This window comes from Babylonia areolata, chromosome 11 (assembly GCF_041734735.1).
Source record: "Babylonia areolata isolate BAREFJ2019XMU chromosome 11, ASM4173473v1, whole genome shotgun sequence".
Taxonomy (NCBI): domain Eukaryota; kingdom Metazoa; phylum Mollusca; class Gastropoda; order Neogastropoda; family Buccinidae; genus Babylonia; species Babylonia areolata.
The window spans coordinates 30,060,879-30,078,575 of NC_134886.1; the positions used below are offsets into that span (position 1 = coordinate 30,060,879).

Here is a 17,697-nt window from a genome sequence, read left to right on the forward strand (position 1 = left end):
GAGAGAGAGAGAGAGAGCGTATGTGTGTGTGTGAGAGAGAGAGTGAGAGAGAGGGGGGGGGGGGAGAGAGAAAACGTGGATGGGCGAGTGACTAAGTGTGTGTGTGTGTGTGTGTGTTCTTTTGTATATGTGTGTCAGCGTGTGTGTCAGTGTGTGCGTATGTGCGTGTGTGCGTGTGTGTGAATGTGCATGTGTATGTGCCTGCGGCCACGCATGCATCCATGCATGATGCGTGCCTCTTTCATGTGTGTGTGTGTGTGTGCGTGCGTGCGTGCGTACGTACACTGCATGTGTCTTGAGAAGAGTGTCAGAAATTAGATGGTAGAAAAGGGGTACTGTTTATGAATATTTTGAGCAAATCTTTACCACGGAAAACTTAAGCGCATTAAATGCACGAAATGTACTGTCTAATGCTCTTGATGTACTAATGCACTGAAATGCATTGAATATAACTAAATAACTAATTCCTACTCAAAGGATACGCTAAAATACTAAAACTACATAAAACCTTGTCCGACAAAATTAATGCTTGGAACATATTGTGCAAATGCTACCTTCTAAATGTTGATTAATTAACTTATGAGCTGGCAGAGTAGTACACAGTTTAACACTATTAACTGTGCTTGAATGCTGATTAACAAAACATAACAAATAACGAAAGGATATATTAAATAAAAGAAATCTAACATACTTATGAAACTTTGAACACATTTTTTTCCCCCTCAAGGCCTGACTAAGCGCGTTGGGTTACGGCTGCTGGTCAGGCATCTGCTTGGCAGATGCGGTGTAGCGTACATGGATTTGTCCGAACGCAGTGACGCCTCCTTGAGCTGATGCTGATACTAAACAGATCAACAGTGGCATATAACAATGCTTGTTTTTCTTTGTCATTGATGTTGAACAATCAAATCAGGGAGAAGATCATGCACATATCATGAAGTTGTTCTTTGTGGTTTGTTTGTCTTGTATTTGATTGTCTTGTATGCGAAACTAGATCACATTATTTTCCAGCAGAGCTAACAACATTTGTATTTGTATTTCTTTTTGTCACAACAAAATTCGGGCTGCTCTCCCCAAGGAGAGCGCGTCGCTACACTACAGCGCCACCCATTTTTTGTATTTTTTCCTGCGTGCAGTTTTATTTGTTTTTCCTATCGAAGTGGATTTTTCTACCGAATTTTGCCATGAACAACCCTTTTGTTGCCGTGTTGTTGTTTTTTTTTATGTGCGCTAAGTGCATGCTGCACACGGGACCTCGGTTTATCGTCTCATCCGAATGACTAGCGTCCAGACCAGCACTCAAGGTCTAGTGTAGGGGGAGAAAATATCGGCGGCTGAGCCGTGATTCGAACCAACGCGCTCAGATTCTCTCGCTTCTTAGGCGGACGCGTTACCTCTAGGCCATCACTCCACTCTTGTGTTTGTAACGTGTAGCAATGCTTGTAGTTCCAACCCCTCCCCGTGCCAGCAGCAACATACTCCTCTGAATGTTAAGGGAATGCACACACGATTCATGGCACACTAACATCTGATCATGGAGAGGGCTCTCTGTTCCATCATTACGCCTGCTTTCTTTGGCACTGGTTTTCTGCACGACTCTTAACACAGATGTAGAAAAGATGAAATTGTGTGTGTTGACAATTTTTGTCTTGTCATTGTAGTGTATTTTTGGTAATGACTTGATGCGCATTTGATGTTAAAACAGGAAAAAAAGATGATAAACCATAGCTTCGTTGAGTATTTTATAATGATGGATTCCTTACGATTAATCTCCATATAATGTGGAAAAAATTTGTTTCTTGAGAAAATCGTTTTTACTTGATATGAAGAGCAGAAGACGACCACTAAACGTGCATGATAATGATTGAGGTTGGCAATAATTCAGCTTGTGAAAACTATTTTTATATGCTGATTTAAATACCTTCCTATTCAATTTTCGTTGTTCATATGCTGTTGATAATTGTAAGACACAACCTACAGACGTGCATTCTGACTGACATGATATATATATTCCTTGTTAACTGAAAAAATGTAGGTATACATTCGGCATCTTTCAAAAAGATGCCTTTTGATTACATGATAATTATAAATGTCAGTCATCAAGCCTGTACACTCGCTGTTGGAAGGGAAGACAGTAAAAAGCATGTAGGCATAATGTGCTTTAGTTCGTTGGAATCGAGACTAAAGCAGAGACAGACTTTTGTTAATTCTACTTCTGTTTGTGTATGTTGTTGTGTTGTTTTGTTGATGTGAACCGTGTTTCTTTTCATCAGAAGCCAAACGTCGACGAACCTCGCATATAGTAAGTAACAGATCACACATATTATATTAAGTAACTGATCAAATTACAGTAACATATCACACAAACAGTAACTGAACAAATTAGTAGCTGAGCACATAGAAAATATTGTAGTTACAGATAAGATTACTGTGAGTAACAGATCAGATTACAGTAACAGATCAGAGACGTTCAGTATCAAATCAAATTATTGATAGATAGCATACGGTACAGTATGTAACTGATCACATTACAGCCAAGTTAACAGTAGTAAATAACTGATCACATTCAAGTCACGCAAACAGATCATATGTCATACTGGCCGACAGATCAGATATAGTAAAGAGTTGATGAATTCAGTAACACATCTCGTTACAGTAACACATCTCGTTACAGTAACAGATCAAATATAGTAATGGACGGATCACATTATCGTAAACAGATCACATGCATATTGTGAGTAACAAATCAGATCAGAAACAGATCACATACACTAAATGATCACATTCTAGCAACAGATCAGATCTAAGCCTATTGAGTAACATATCAGAACGGTGATAAGCCTTGATGACATACGGTAGACCTAAGTAACAGACCGCATTATAGTAATAGATAGATGAAGTAGGTAACAGATGAAATCAGTGATAAGTAACAGATAGCTGTTGTAACAGATGGAATCAGTGATAGATGATAGGCGAAAGTAACTGATTACCACATAGAGCTGTTTGTTGGCATGACTCGTGTGTTTTTCATTCACTCATTTTATATGAGGTGGACACAACCTTCTGGCAGTACAAACGCGATTTAAAAGATTTCGTAGGGAAAAAACGGTAAAAAACATCCACACTGAGGCTTCATAATAACGAGATATTCCACTCATAGTTAAGTCTTTCCTATCCATATAATATCAACACGTTGTTGCTGTGCCATTGTCAGACTGCAATAACGTACAATATAGGTCATGTTTTCATACGTATTAGCAAATGGTGTAGGCTGAATCTGACGATACTTGTCTAAAAAAAAAAATACACCAAGAAATTTACATGTTGAGTTTTACGCAGCAGTTTCATTCAGTTTCATTTTGTTGGGATATGTTTTTTTTTTTCTTTCTATTCATCTTTTATGCTCTTAATGTTGATTTTTGTTTTCATTGTGACCAGATTTATTGTTGTTATTGGTTGTTTCTTTGTTGTTTCAACATCATGAGATTTTAATCTGATTTCCTTTTTTTTTTTTTTTAAAAGGCACTCTCTCTCTCTCTCTCTCTCTCTCTCTCTCTCTCTCTCTCTCTGTGTGTGTGTGTGTGTGTGTGTGTGTGTGTGTGCACGTCTGTGTGTATCTGCGTGTGTATATGTGTGTGTGTGTGTGTCCGCATGACTTGATGTTTGGAGCGTGTGGTGACGAGCACTGCACGTGAAGCACGACAACGACTCCAACACACCGTGACAGACTCTAACCTCCAGCCTTGTGTCTGTCCGTCCAGTCCCTACCGGACCCCGCCGAGGAGATATTCCTTGGGCTGTAAACTACAGCTGAGCTACCGTGGACCTCCCACCATGCCAGAGACAATAAAACGGGGAACGTGCAGGACAGTGTTGCTACATACAGAACCACCACCACCACCACCACCAGCAGCAGTCTCTGCAGGATCACATCACATCTCATGGCGCTGAGTGCATGCTCTCGTCGTCTGCGACCCCCCACCCCCCCACCCCCCCTCCCCACGGATCCCTCATTCTCTCTCTTGTCTATTGACAGCATGGACCTTTCCCACAATGACTGACGAACTGTGATGGCTCTCTAGGGAGTTACTGGCCTGACAAGGCGATACGTTAAAACAGCGTGGTCTTGCTCGTCATGATGCAACATGGTACAGACATGAAGCAGGGGTGATGGTGTTACAGGCTTCTGTGCATGAAGAGGCCGCTACGTGATGAAAATGACAGGTAGTATTATTACTCATTCTCTGCTCGGCTTGTTATCGTGTTTTGGACTCAGTGAACGTCACCTCAAAGTTCTTGGTGAACTTGTTCTGCGCTTGTTTGGCATGGCTTGTAAATGGATTGCAGTTGGTCACTGTGACCTGTCAGCTTGTTTCAGTATGAACGATAATGTGTTATCACTGTTTGATGAACAGCATTTGTTACTGTTGCCTAGAATTACTGATTGTTATAAGAGTGAATTCAGGCTCTTCGCGAACCAGTGATGAATCATTATATATAATCCCTGGCTCATTGACCCAGTGGGTGATGTCACAGATTGAGACTGACAGTGCGGAAAGCAGGACAGTGAGGAGAGTGTTGAGAAAGAGAAGTATACAGGTGAACGTACGTGTTTAGTCTTCAAACAGAACTATACAGGTGATGGTACGTGTTTCTTCAAACAGAACTACTATACAGGTGAAGGTACATATTTCTCCAAACAAAACTATACAGGTGAACGTACCTGTTTCTTCAAACAGAACTATACAGGTGAAAGTACGTGTTTCTTCAAACAGAACGCTGAAAAGAGAATTAATGGAGAGTCAGATTTGTGAACATGTTTGTCCAGGTATCAGAGAGATGTACCACACCGTGAGATCGATGTGAAAACTTTTTCCACACATAAGCGAGAACTATGAGCCTCAGAGATGTGTGAAAACATTTCAATTTATCCGGCTACCAGCGAGAAGAAGAAGCCTGCATTATGAGATGTGTGGAATATTTCAGCCAGTCCAGATACGAGCGAGCTCTGTAGCACAGCCTGAGATGTGTGAAAACTGACTTTACTGACTGTCCCCAGCACTGTAGACAGCCAGAAGGGACGACTGTGGTGTGAAGAGTGATGGTAGTGGTGTGTGACCTTGTTTTCAGCTGACGTCTGGTGTTTGGCGTGACGTCATTTCGCCAGTGCTAGCTGACGTCATGGTGTTTGGCGTGACGTCATTTCGCCAGCCCAACGCCACGTTGTGTACTGTCTGCACGTGTTGATGACGCCGTTTGACTGATGCAAGGTTTCCAGTGTTGTGCTGTGCACGGCTGTGATGTCAGTGCCAAGGGGCACAACTCTCTTTCAACTTTAAAGACAGGCCGTTTTAGGTGGGACTTTTGCTTCTCCTCAGTACGCAATGGTTTATCTATTAGCTCTTCTGTTAACTTTGCCTCAGTGTAACTGAACAGTTTAGTTAGGAATGTGCTTGCCAATCAGTGAGCCTGTAACAGCTCTTTTACTGACCACACCCGGATTTAATGTACAATAATGAATAATTTGTAATGAAATGATTGACATAGCTCTTTCAGGGAATAATTAGTTTCCCTTTAGAAAGCAGGTGTTTTTTTTATATTACACGTCAGTTTTTTTTTATCTTTAGTAATGCTCTGAGTTTAGTCTTTAGTTCTTAAATCCACTCGGAAGATAGGCAGTATCATTGTCAGTTTTTCTCACACAATACACACCACTATCAGACATTCAGTAATGAGCAATGACAAGAAGTCAGGCATACTGGAGCTGTTCTGGTGATTTCTGAACATACTACAGATGACTGCTATGATAACATATACACTTAGAACAATTAGCGGTTGATTCTGGTTAATTAATCATTACAAATGTTCCCTTGCAGTCAGATAAGTGGACAATCCTTCAGCAGACAGGTAATACCAGTGAACACAGTTGTCTTGTGACACACGATTATTGCAGGTGGATAACCATTCATCACCTGGAAATGTTACCTGGATGACAAGCTGTGAAGAGAATCAGTTGAACTGGCAGCAAGTACTAAGTACCACCAGCTCTGATAAAGATGAATAAGACCACTTCTGTTGGCTGCTTCATTGAAGATGTGTCTGGTTTGTCATTACCAAGCCAGTTAATTAAAATGTGTCAGGTCTTCACTTCATCATTTTTTTTTTTTTTTTACAATCAGTTGCTCTGTGTGTCATTTTACAATTAACATAAGAAATACTTGACATCTGTAACTGCATTTAGCATTTTATGATGCTGTACTGTGGGATAGATAAAGGGAGGGGAACTATACAAATTGTTCTGTGCTTTTTATTTCATTTATAGAAATAAGTGTGTGTGGTTGTTTTTGTGTGTCGATTTTTCTTTAATGTATGCTGACACAAAGTGAGTGTTAGAAAGCTGAAGCTGCTTCGTGATTTTGTTGGTCCATTTCGACCATGCATGGTTATGTCAAACTCATTATCACACCTGGCTTTCATTATTGAGCTATCTTTAAGTACATAGTTTATATTACTATGTTTAGTTTACTTTCCTGTAAATATCTACCTAAAGTGGTGATTAGTACTTTTATTACATTGTCCATCCTTCAATGTAAAATATGAAAATTCCATAATATGAACCTTTCATTTAAATATCTACCTCCGCTTGACCCTCATGCGCTTTGATTCATCACAAAGACTGTGAAATATACTGGAAAACAAACTGATGAATAAACAATAAAACAAACAGAAAAACAACAACAAAAATTAACAAGAATTTCCAGAAAGTCAACCAAGTAATAGCACCAAATGCAGTGTGTGCTTTCCAAGTGGAACCTGATCACTGCTCCACACTGTGTGTCCATCAAACATCAACACAGGTTTCCACACACACAGCACAGATACTGGGAATGAAAACTGGCAAACTCTGTCAGTGTTTTCAGACTGATTCCACTGCTGACCATGAAGTGATGATAAACCCTTCGACTTCTGTCAGTGTTTTCAAACTGATTCCACCGCTGACCATGAAGTGATGATAAACCCTTCGACTTCTGTCAGTGTTTCTAGTAAGGTGTCCAGTAGCAGTGTGACAATACCTACAGCAAGCTTGGTTAGTCGGAACATGTCTTGTGATATGTAGGCTGTGTGCCATGACCAGCAATATTATCATTCTGAAATCGTCTGCCTTCTGTCATTGTCACAACTGTCATCAACTTGATTGTGGTTAGTCTTGCACTTTGTTTTGAAAATTAGAGATGAGTCTCAGCATTTACAACAGGAACGAAGAAGGTACACCATTTCAGTTTTTGTGTGTGCTGTATTCTTTGTTGAAGGATGACCTCATCACTGAAGGCTTTGACACTATCGCTGTACAGCACAATGACTGATGCTGGTCATCAAACGCAGTTTTAACAGTAAAATCATGACAGCAATAACTTCTCACTTGTATATGCAGCCCTTGAAACTCCATACAGCTGCCAGTTGTTTGCAACAATAGTGCACAACGAATACACTAAGACATTTTTTTTTTATTGTTGTTGTCTCAAATTGCTGAAAGCAAGAACATTCATTATCTGACAACAGTCTCCAAAGGTACACTTGATAGATAATAGGTGACAGAAAAACCGTACCATAGGGAACATATGGTATTTCTGTGGGGAACTAGCACAAAAAGGTAATGTTTGAATTAGCTGGACACTCTGATCATACCAGTTAAATTTGTGCTGAGTTTCAAGAGAATGATATCTATGACCAAACTGACAGCCTATGGGAGTAGCACTTGTTCAACCTAGCTGTGAGAGCAGTGTTCCAGAACTCAGTGTTTCTCTCTCTTCCCTTTTTTTCTGTTTTGTATGTTCCATTGCATTTCATATGTGTCAAGCTTCATATCTCTCTGTCATTGTGTTGGTGTTTATTTTGTTTTTATTTGGATGTGCATTCATAATAGTCCCTAGGTTTATACATTTGTCCTTTTTTAATATGGGTAAAGATTGACTGTGTATTATCAGTGTTGTTTGCGTAGAGCATTCTCCACATATGGTGAATGTTTCTACCACAAGTTTTGTTGGTGGTGAACACTGCATTGTTTTCATAAACATTGTGTAATCTGCAGACGGCACCCTCCGCATTTGGTGTATGTAGTGTTAGCTTCAGCTGGTGAGTGAGTGTGTGAAGCATAGCTGTTATGTTTGAATTTATTTCATAATAAATCTTGTTTATGAACTTTGGTTTTTGTATATTCTGAATACTGCCATTTCATTTTACCCATCGGCGTAATAATGCTTTGTCATAAGCAAAATATCCAGTATTTATTGGTGACTTTTGATATTATCTGCATCAAAATAAGCTTGTGTGTAACCGTGTCTAGGATTTCAAGAACTTTTTTTTTTTTTTTTTTTTTTTTTACTCCTTCACTGGTTCTTATCATCTAAAATGCCAGTGTACTTGTTTATCATCAGTAAATGCAAACTGTCATTTATTTTATACTTATCCATTGATATGTATGTGTATGTTAGTGCTGAATCAGTTGCTTGCACTGCACATGGAATGTTTGACATAGCACTGGTGTGTCTTTGTGGTGTTGATGAATTCTTACTGTGTTCAGCCAATCCCCAGCTGCCCTTCAAAAAATGATAATTATCACTATGTCTTCTGTTCTGTTCTGTAAGTGTTTGCCGTGTTCTGGTTGTGAGATATTTTCACATATGTTACGTGCAGAACACCAGCAATGTAGAAAATGACAGTTTGTTTGTAGACTGCCAACACTATGTCCAATAGCTAGCTTGCTTTGACGTCTCAGTTGCAGCGTGGGTTACTAATTCACCTTAGAAACACTGCCCTTGTTGTGTTTGTAAGAAGCGTTCTGACTTGTTACCAGTGGTGTAAATTCCGGAACATCAGACTTTTCCACTCATGGATGTTTATCTGTGAACTGTAGTTGCTGCTGGTTGACCATTATATGCAGCCCATTGTTTTGCACTGCAGAATAGGAGTCAACAGTTCTTTGACTTGTATCGGCTTCGTTAGGTTTCTTGGTGCTCACGTCATGGACTTTGTATTGTCTGTTGTTGTTTTTTTCACAGGTGACTGTTGTTCAGAAGGGGGGCAGGGAGGGGGAGGGGGAAATAAAGGGAAGTAGAGAGGATGGTACAAAGAGGGAGTAGGGAGGAGGCAGCATGGTGTGGACTAGGTAAGAGAGGAGGGGGGTGTGGGTTCCACATGGGAGAGGGAGGAAGGTGGAGGTGCAAAGGTAAAAGTGTGCGAGGAAGGCAGATGAACGACACCTTTGACTGAAGGAAGAACAGGAGAAAGAAGAAGGAACAAGACAGTGAGATCAGTGCAGTGGGAGGAGGGAGGAGGGTGTTGGGAGGTAATATGAGGATGTGTTGGGGAGGGAGGTGTGGAGAGGGGGCGGAGGGGGTTGGGGGGGGTGGGGGGGGGGGGGTGACACAATAGGGAGAATGGTAAAGGAAGAATACAGAAGGGACGGGATGCAGGACACAGCTGAGAGGGGACAACCAGGATTTTTGTGGTGGGGGGTGCAGAAAAAAAACAAACAAACAGGAGGCGACTAGACTGGCATTCAAGACTTGATCGGAGATGGTAAATACCTTTAAAATGTTGTTCATTTAAACCGGTGTCTGTTGATTACAATGGCTTGATTGTTTCTCACCATTTGCATGTGATGCACTGCAAAATGCTGTCTCCAGCCAGCTCTGAGAAATGAGGTGTGATAAAGGCGTTCACAACGTCAGATTCTGTGTGCAGCTCACTTGATGGTCATAGAAGTCTTTGGAAAGAAAACACACAGGGGACAACAGTACACAGTGGAAGTATCTTCAACCATACTGCAACACATCACATGAAGTAACAGAGGAGGATTTTTAGGATGTCTATGGGAGAAAGGGAGTATAGAGGTTTTCATACAGAGGGGGGGTTCTGTTAACAAGTGTTTTATATTGATCAGTCTGAGACAGTTGTTATATAAATGTTTTACTTTTTCTATGTTTTTTTTTCTATTGAAGATCATTTCACACAGATGTCATCACAGAATCAGTTTGCATACAGCTTTTTCCACCTTTATTCTCCTCATGAATTGAGCATTGGGTCTGATTTTATCATCAGCACACAAAACCTGCAGCATGCTATCAGAGAATGTAATGTCATCAGCAGTAGTTCAGGGACTGTTAAACTTTCAGGTCTTCTGAGGAGTCATTGACAGGCAAGGAAAACAAAGATATGGAAATTAGGCAACACACACACACACGCACACACACAATCTCTCTCTCTCTCTTTCACACACACACACAGCAGATTGAAAAAGCTGAAGTACTGTACCTCTCTGAAGAAAGGGATTGGATGTTTGTGTACTTTGTTTTCCTTGTGTTGTGACAGTTTCATGTTTTCATATAGGATTAGATTCGCCCATGTGTGCTATGTCTTTGTTTTTGTATGGTTTATCTGACAAAAACAAACTGTTTTGTTCGATTAATAAACTTTTTTAAACTGTTGATTGTGTTAAAGCTTGGCTTAAAATGGGTGGCAGTGTTGTTGTTTATTCTTTCCATATACTTCTGTGTTCACACACACACACCACATACTAACAGACACAGATGTTCATTCTTACTCACAAAACACAATCACAGTAAGCAGGTGTGTTAAAGGAATGCAGTGCATTAGTTTATTGTACACCTGCAACCACAGGTACATGGCCACAAGATCATACCTGTCACATTCCTCGGGTTTTCAGAACATTTTGATTTAACTCCCCTCACAACTCCTCACACGGAAAGACATGGATTCTGCTTCAACAAAGTATGTACACAGCCTTGTTAAATATTGTGGTAGCTATGCAGCACATCTCTCTCTCTCTCTCTCTCTGTACTTCAGAAAAGTACATAATGAACAATGAGGCACTTAGAGATGGAAAACACATGTACATGCATTCATTCTCTCTCTCTCTCTCACACACACACACACACACACCAGATTCAGCAAGCACACTCTGTCTAGCACAGTATCAAAGATGAAAAAGCAGACAATTATCACCTTCAACACAAACACCACAATCTCCATGTGACACGATAAAAACCAAGTCAGCACCAAATAAGATCAGAAGCGGAGGGTGACCCAAGTGACAACCTAACCCTACATCAGGCTCTGCATCAAAGCCTTGTTGCACTGCATGCAGGAAGAGAAAGCTGGACTCTTAGACAAAGTACTATACATAATGCTGTACATAAAAACTGCAGAACACTGCTCTGCAACAAGCCTTCCACCACACTCAGCCATCCACGTGATGTGGTATCCTCTTAGCTCGTAACAATTGTCATAGTAAAACTTTCACAACAGTTTGAACAGCTTGTTTCTTTTTTTCATCATAAGCTGGTAGCTTTTTCAAACGTCCATCCTGTAGAAACAACTTCTGCGATATTATAAGAACCTTCTTACATTGTTAGCAACACCTTTTTTTCACCCACTGTAACAACCTTCACCTGTAAGCAAATTATACAGCTGATTGTCCTTCAACACTATGAACAAACATCACAGGCAGCTTATGCAGCCTGCTGCCTCAAAATCAGTGCTCTACTTCATAACATCCATTTCTTTATACACAGCCTATGACATAATTAGCAATAGTCTACTCTTAAAAGCATCTCCCTTTCATGCCATGAGCTCCCTTGACATTCTTCCACATGTAAAGCACTTATCTCAAAATCATGAATAGCAATCTACTTTAAACATAAACAAAGGTTCTCACTGTAAACGTTCCCTTCATCTCCAGCAACTTTCCACCCAACAGCATTTATCAATACCCCGATATAAACTTATCAACAACTGTAGTAACTGCCCTATAATCACACCCCTCAGTCAAACAGTTAATGCTGATACTTTTTGTTTCTGGATACAAGGTCTGTCTTTCCTGTAAATGTTTATTCTGCTTGCAGGTTTTTATGTGTGCAACTATCATTTTGCTCACATTTAGGCACAATACACTGTATAATGTACGTTGGGCATTTGTGAACTTCTACAGCATACTAAGTAACTGCATGGATTGATTAAGTATGCATACATTGAACTACCACTTGCGTATACTCTCCAAAAGATTTCAAGCACCAGCATATTTCAAGCACAAACAGACCTGTATGATTAAAACACTGACAAGGGGCAGGCAAAAATACTACTCAACAAGTCCTGCTGAGATTCGAACCCATCAAGGATGTCAAGATGGTGACCCAGTTCAGTCACCAGGCAGCTCAGGGCCATTTTTTCACACACTTCTCACTCTTCTATAATGTTCTGATTTATATTCCACATTTTCACTTTTCCAGTGTTTTCACACAACTTATTTTTCAGTTTCCAATATCTCCAAACACATGTCATTTCATGACTCATAGATTTTTCATTTTTCTGGCACAGTGTCATAATCATCCTGTTTCCAAACCTTTTTTTTTTTTTTTACATTTTCATCTTTCCAGAACTTTCACTTCCTTTCCACTTTCCAGCACCAAACTGAATCCTCTGTGTATTCTGTGTACGTGACATGACAACCCACAATCAATATATCACAAAGGAATGAATCCCAACTTTTAACTTGAAGAAAAGGTGGGCAATGTCAATATCTATGCCTGCTAGGTGTACTGTTGCTACTCTGGATGCAGATTATCAAAAACATTTATTACACCTTTTAAGTTACATGTACAAGGTTGGTACCTGTGCATGCTCTGCCTTGATAATGAGAAATGTTGCTGAAAACCTACGGTGCAACAGCCTCACACTACAAGTCCCTGCCAGGTTTTATCCCTCAGCTGGAAATCGGTCATTCGGATGAGACGATAAACCGAGGTCCCATGTGCAGCATGTATTTAGCGCATGTAAAAGAACCCACGGCAACAAAAGGGTTGTTCCTGGCAAAATTCTGTTGAAAAATCCACTCTGACAGGAAAAACAAATAAAACTGCAGGCAGGAAAAAATACAAAAAAATGGGTGGTGCTGTAGTGTAGCGACACAGTCTCCCTGGGGACAGCAGCCCGTATTTCACACAGAGAATTCTGTTGTGATAAAAAGAAATACAAATACAAAAAAATTACCCCCTTTCTGAGGATTTAATCAGGCTATTGAAAAATGCAGGGGAGCTCATTCTGGACTAGCCTTTACTGTTCCCAAACCCCTCCTCTCCATTGTAATCCGACAGCAGAAAATGATGTGGGACAGTACTACTTTGACAGCCTGTCTTGATTCTGATGTGGGACAGTACTACTTTGACAGCCTGTCTTGATTCTGATGTGGGACAGTACTACTTTGACAGCCTGTCTTGATTCTGATGTGGGACAGTACTACTTTGACAGCCTGTCTTGATTCTGATGTGGGACTACTACTTTGACAGCCTGTCTTGATTCTAACTGGGCCAAGTTTACCACCAGGGGTCATGTCAAGCAAGCCAAGAATGAGCCCCATTATATCCATTATGAAGGGGGTGGGGTGGGGGGTGGAGGGGGTTTCTTCTTCTTCTGCATTTGTGGGTTGCAATTCCCACATTCACTCGTATGAACACAAGTGGGCTTTTACGTGTGTGACCATTTTTACCCTGCCATATCACTGCCATATGGCAGCCATACTCCGTTTTCAGGGGTGTGCATGCAGGATATGTTCTTGTTTCCATAACCCACCGAACGCTGACATGGATTACAGGATCTTTAACATATGTATCTGATCGTCTGCTTGTGCATACACACGAAGGAGGTTCAGGCACTAGCAGGTCTGCACATATGTTGACCTGGGAGATTGAAAAAATCTCCACCTTTTACCCACCAGGCGCTATTACTGAGATTTTAACCCGGGACCCTCATATTGCAAGTCCAATACTTTAGCCATTCGGCTATTGCGCCCGTGAGGAGAGGGTTTAAATCCAAATGGAAGAAGTCCGCTCTGACTAACTGATGTTTACCCCAGGGGGTCATTCCAGGCCTAGGGTGAACTCTTTCACCTCCAAATTTCTGTGCCAAAATACACTCCCCAGTGCCAAATATTTTAGATACAACGCTCTGGCTTCTGTTCATGTCAAAATTACACAATGGATTTGTTCACTTCGAACTGGGTCAGGGAGTAAAGGTTAGTCATTGTTCTACTGGAGGGAAACAGGCGGCAGCTGTCAAGCTTTGTTATAATGTGAAAAACGGTCCTTTTAACCTGACCCCTGTATGTTGACTAAAGTCGCCAATGGCAATGCATTGTCAAGTCTACAGAGGTCGCCTAACATGGTGAAAGAGTTAATCTGGACTTTGCAGATTTGACCCCCGGGTTAAAAACAGGCTGCTACACCTGCACTGTGAAGTCTGGACATTTTGCACCACAACCGTTCTCGACACAACCAACAACAGAAAAAACCCTGCAGCAATAAAACTGTCCATTAAATATAAGATACATATTTGTCACTTGTCATACTCTTTTTTTTTTCAGAAACATTCAGCAAATTTGTTATCCTGATAACAACCAACTTAACAAGGTTTCTGTAACATGTGAAGTCAACAGTTGCTGAGAGCCTGAGTCAGACTGACAGTCATGTAACAACACCAGAATACCGGGGGCTGATGGTCCTGTGAGAAGTACCATACTTTTCCCATCACAGCGTACACCAGTACAAGCATCAGCTCATAACATGAAAAAAATGAGAAAGAAAAACATGTTAGCCACAACCAAAACATGAGGGGGAAACCCCCCAAAAACAAGAGACAACATCCAGAAAGGCAAGAGGTGAAGGTAAAACCAACAGTCAACAAGAAAAACACCTGTTTTGTCACTTTCTAAAAACACTCACCATCAAACTGAAACTTGAACCGGTGGTTTTTCAACACATTAATCAATTAATTCACACATCTTTCTGAAACATCTGGTGAAAACCCAAACATTAACAGCAACTATTATTCAGTCAAGGTATAAAGTTCCAAATGGAGAAAGAAAAAAGAAAAGAAATATGGAAAGAAAAAAAAAAATCTGTCATGTCACAACATGGTCAATAAAACTGACGTCATGTAATTGCTTGTTCTGATACATCATATCTTGTCCTGACACAACAAAATGTCTACTCTGTCACACATTACCAACACTATCTAAGCACTCACAACACAACCAGTGAAAAATGCCATCTAATCCACAGTGGGCCAGATGGCTGATACTGAATCAAACTTCCTTCTATCACAACCATGGCCTAGATGGTTGATACTGAATCAAATTTCATTTGGTCACAACTAATCAAATCTGATGACCTGCTCTTCAAACCCTACTGAAGCAGAGACTTATACACATGCACAGTTATACTGGTATATTTCTCTTCTGGACATGTATAGTCTAAACAAAAAGCTTAGCTCTCTACTCTACATTCTGGCTCATTCTCTCACTGGCACTATCCCAGCACCAGCAGTCAATAACTAACTAGCTTTAAACGTCAGGACGCAAAAAGGGACACCCACCAGAGAAGACTGCGCAATGCTGCTGAGTCACTTGTTTGTATCGTTTTGTCCATCTGATATCTAAATACGGATATCTAAATAAACGAAAATATGTAAACTAAACAAGAAAAACTCTAAGGGGAACTGATTTTACTGCATTTGTAATGACATGTGATTCAGCAGTAAATGTGTGCTGCTAAAGTTGATGAACACCACCAGTTAATTGTGAACTTAAATGACAGCAGATATTTTGCTGTCTGTAAACTGTGTAACTGAGGAAAGTAAAAGGTTACTGTTTGAAATAAGCAAATGTCAGCATAACATAGATACCAGCAGTGTCTGGGCTAGTACAGATCTCCAGACAGTATGTGTCCTTGAATATGATCATTGCAATATGGACCTTACTAGTACCTTATGTAGTGGCTGCAGATGGCTGTCATTCCTCAAAGCTCTGTTATCCAGTGTCTAACCAGTCATGCACAGACAACTGGTTGTTAAAATTACTGCTTTGTATTTTCAGTCTGTCAGAGACTCAGCTTGTGTGTTTGTTCTTGAATGACATCCTTAATTTTTGGTCATAATACTAATTCCACAATGAGAAGAATGACTCTATCTTCCATGTGTTCATGTTTTTATTGAGACAAAGCAAGATGACCCTGCTATGGTCCACTTGGTGTTCAGGAGGGCATGTTCTGCTCAACACACACGGGACAGTATATGATAGTCATGCAGCTGAAGACAAGAAGTGGACAGATGAGCTAGACAAAAGAAAGTCTCTTCGGAAAGGGCCATTCCTGCACTGCTCCAAAGTCCGCCCTTTCCTTTCTTTCTTTTCATTGTTGCTTTAACTCACTCAGTACGGCCAGTCCTCTCTTCTCCTCTACACAGATCCCTCGGATGTCCAGTGGGTGTCTGAATGACCCAACCTTTAGCTTCCGTCGTCAGAATTGTGGTATTCTTTGTCAACATTCACGTCTTCAGTATAAGAGCCTTCCGCTTGCAATATTTTGATGATGGTAATTGGGGTGAAACGCTGTTAACGTCGTCTCTTTTGCCGTTCGTATGGAAAGAGTTAAGCCCAGCCAACCACACTGGGTGCTACCACGGCAACAAGAACATGCCTGTAGTGAAGACTACACCAACACAGGTACAAAACTGAATGGAAGATTGAAAGCATGGTTACCATGAGGACATGGCATCAAGTGAAACTGAGATAACCTTTTTCTATGGTTACTAACCAGGATGACCAGGATCACAATGGTGGTACGAAGATCCATTTGTCTGGAGATTCCAGAACAATACTGTATTCTATGCTTCATTTCCCTAAGCTGTTCAGACCTGAATCAGGCCTACAGCACAGCTGTCTCTTGCACTGGATCGGAAATTTGAGCAGCAGTTCAACAAATGATCACTGACTGAATAATTCACATAGCCTCTTATAAATTCAATAATCATTCATTTTAGTGGTTTTACACATAAAGACATAGCTGTCAATTCTCTCTAAGGGTTGTTACTGAACAAAGGAAGCTGAGTGAGGAACCAATAAAACCCTAGATAAACCCAAAACACAACTTTTTGCACTTGCCTCACAACAGAATAATTACAATAATTCCTGCCATTTCATCAGTTGTAAAAGACATTCTCACAAAACAATGTTTGAAGTCACAATGCCGCAAACATACTCCTGATTCTGATATTTTTTTCATCACCGATTCATTTCCTCCGTGACAAAAGCAAATCACACAACCTGTCAACACCATCACAATCAATTCTGCCATTTCTTTTTTTTTTTTTCCTCTCTCAGTATTCATGGGATCCACCTGAAAGCTACGTTTGTTCAGAACTACAAGCAGGCTTTTACTTGTACAACAGTTTCACCCTCCTTTCCAGCAGCAATGCTACCTTTTCAGGGGCATTTCGGCTTTGGTCCACCATGTAATGCATGATCCTAACAAATCAATAAATTAGCAAGCAATAGCAAAAAAGTAAGTGAAAGGTGCGGGTAACAATACATGCATATATACAATTTGTTTTAAGAGAAATTGAAAATTAAAAATGAAAAAAAAAAAACAACCCAAAAAACAAAACAATCTGCCAAGAAGCAGAAAACATCCCAATGAACAATCTAAAAGCTGAACAAGTAACACGTGCCACAGGGTTCAGCTATCTATCCAGCACACAAGCATACATGCATGCACACACACTCACAAGCTTTCACACACACACACACACCCAACCCCCCCCCCCCCCCCCACATACACAGAAAGAATG

General features: G+C 40.5%; 1 protein-coding gene across 17 annotated transcripts in view; it reads left to right on the forward strand.

Moving 5' to 3' along the window:
- The window catches only part of LOC143287646 (uncharacterized), a 378,570-nt gene extending 368,083 nt beyond the window's left edge, over positions 1 to 10,487 (forward strand). For 16 of the 17 annotated variants that reach the window (XM_076595773.1, XM_076595774.1, XM_076595778.1 and 13 more), the window contains 2 exons: positions 2,274 to 2,302; positions 3,762 to 10,487. In XM_076595773.1, coding sequence (XP_076451888.1) covers positions 2,274 to 2,302; positions 3,762 to 3,803 — 71 coding nt within the window. In that variant the 3' untranslated portion in view covers positions 3,804 to 10,487. The remainder of the gene's footprint in view (positions 1 to 2,273; positions 2,303 to 3,761) is intronic. The other variant, XM_076595775.1, reaches the window with a different exon arrangement.
- Positions 10,488 to 17,697: the final 7,210 nt, after the last annotated feature.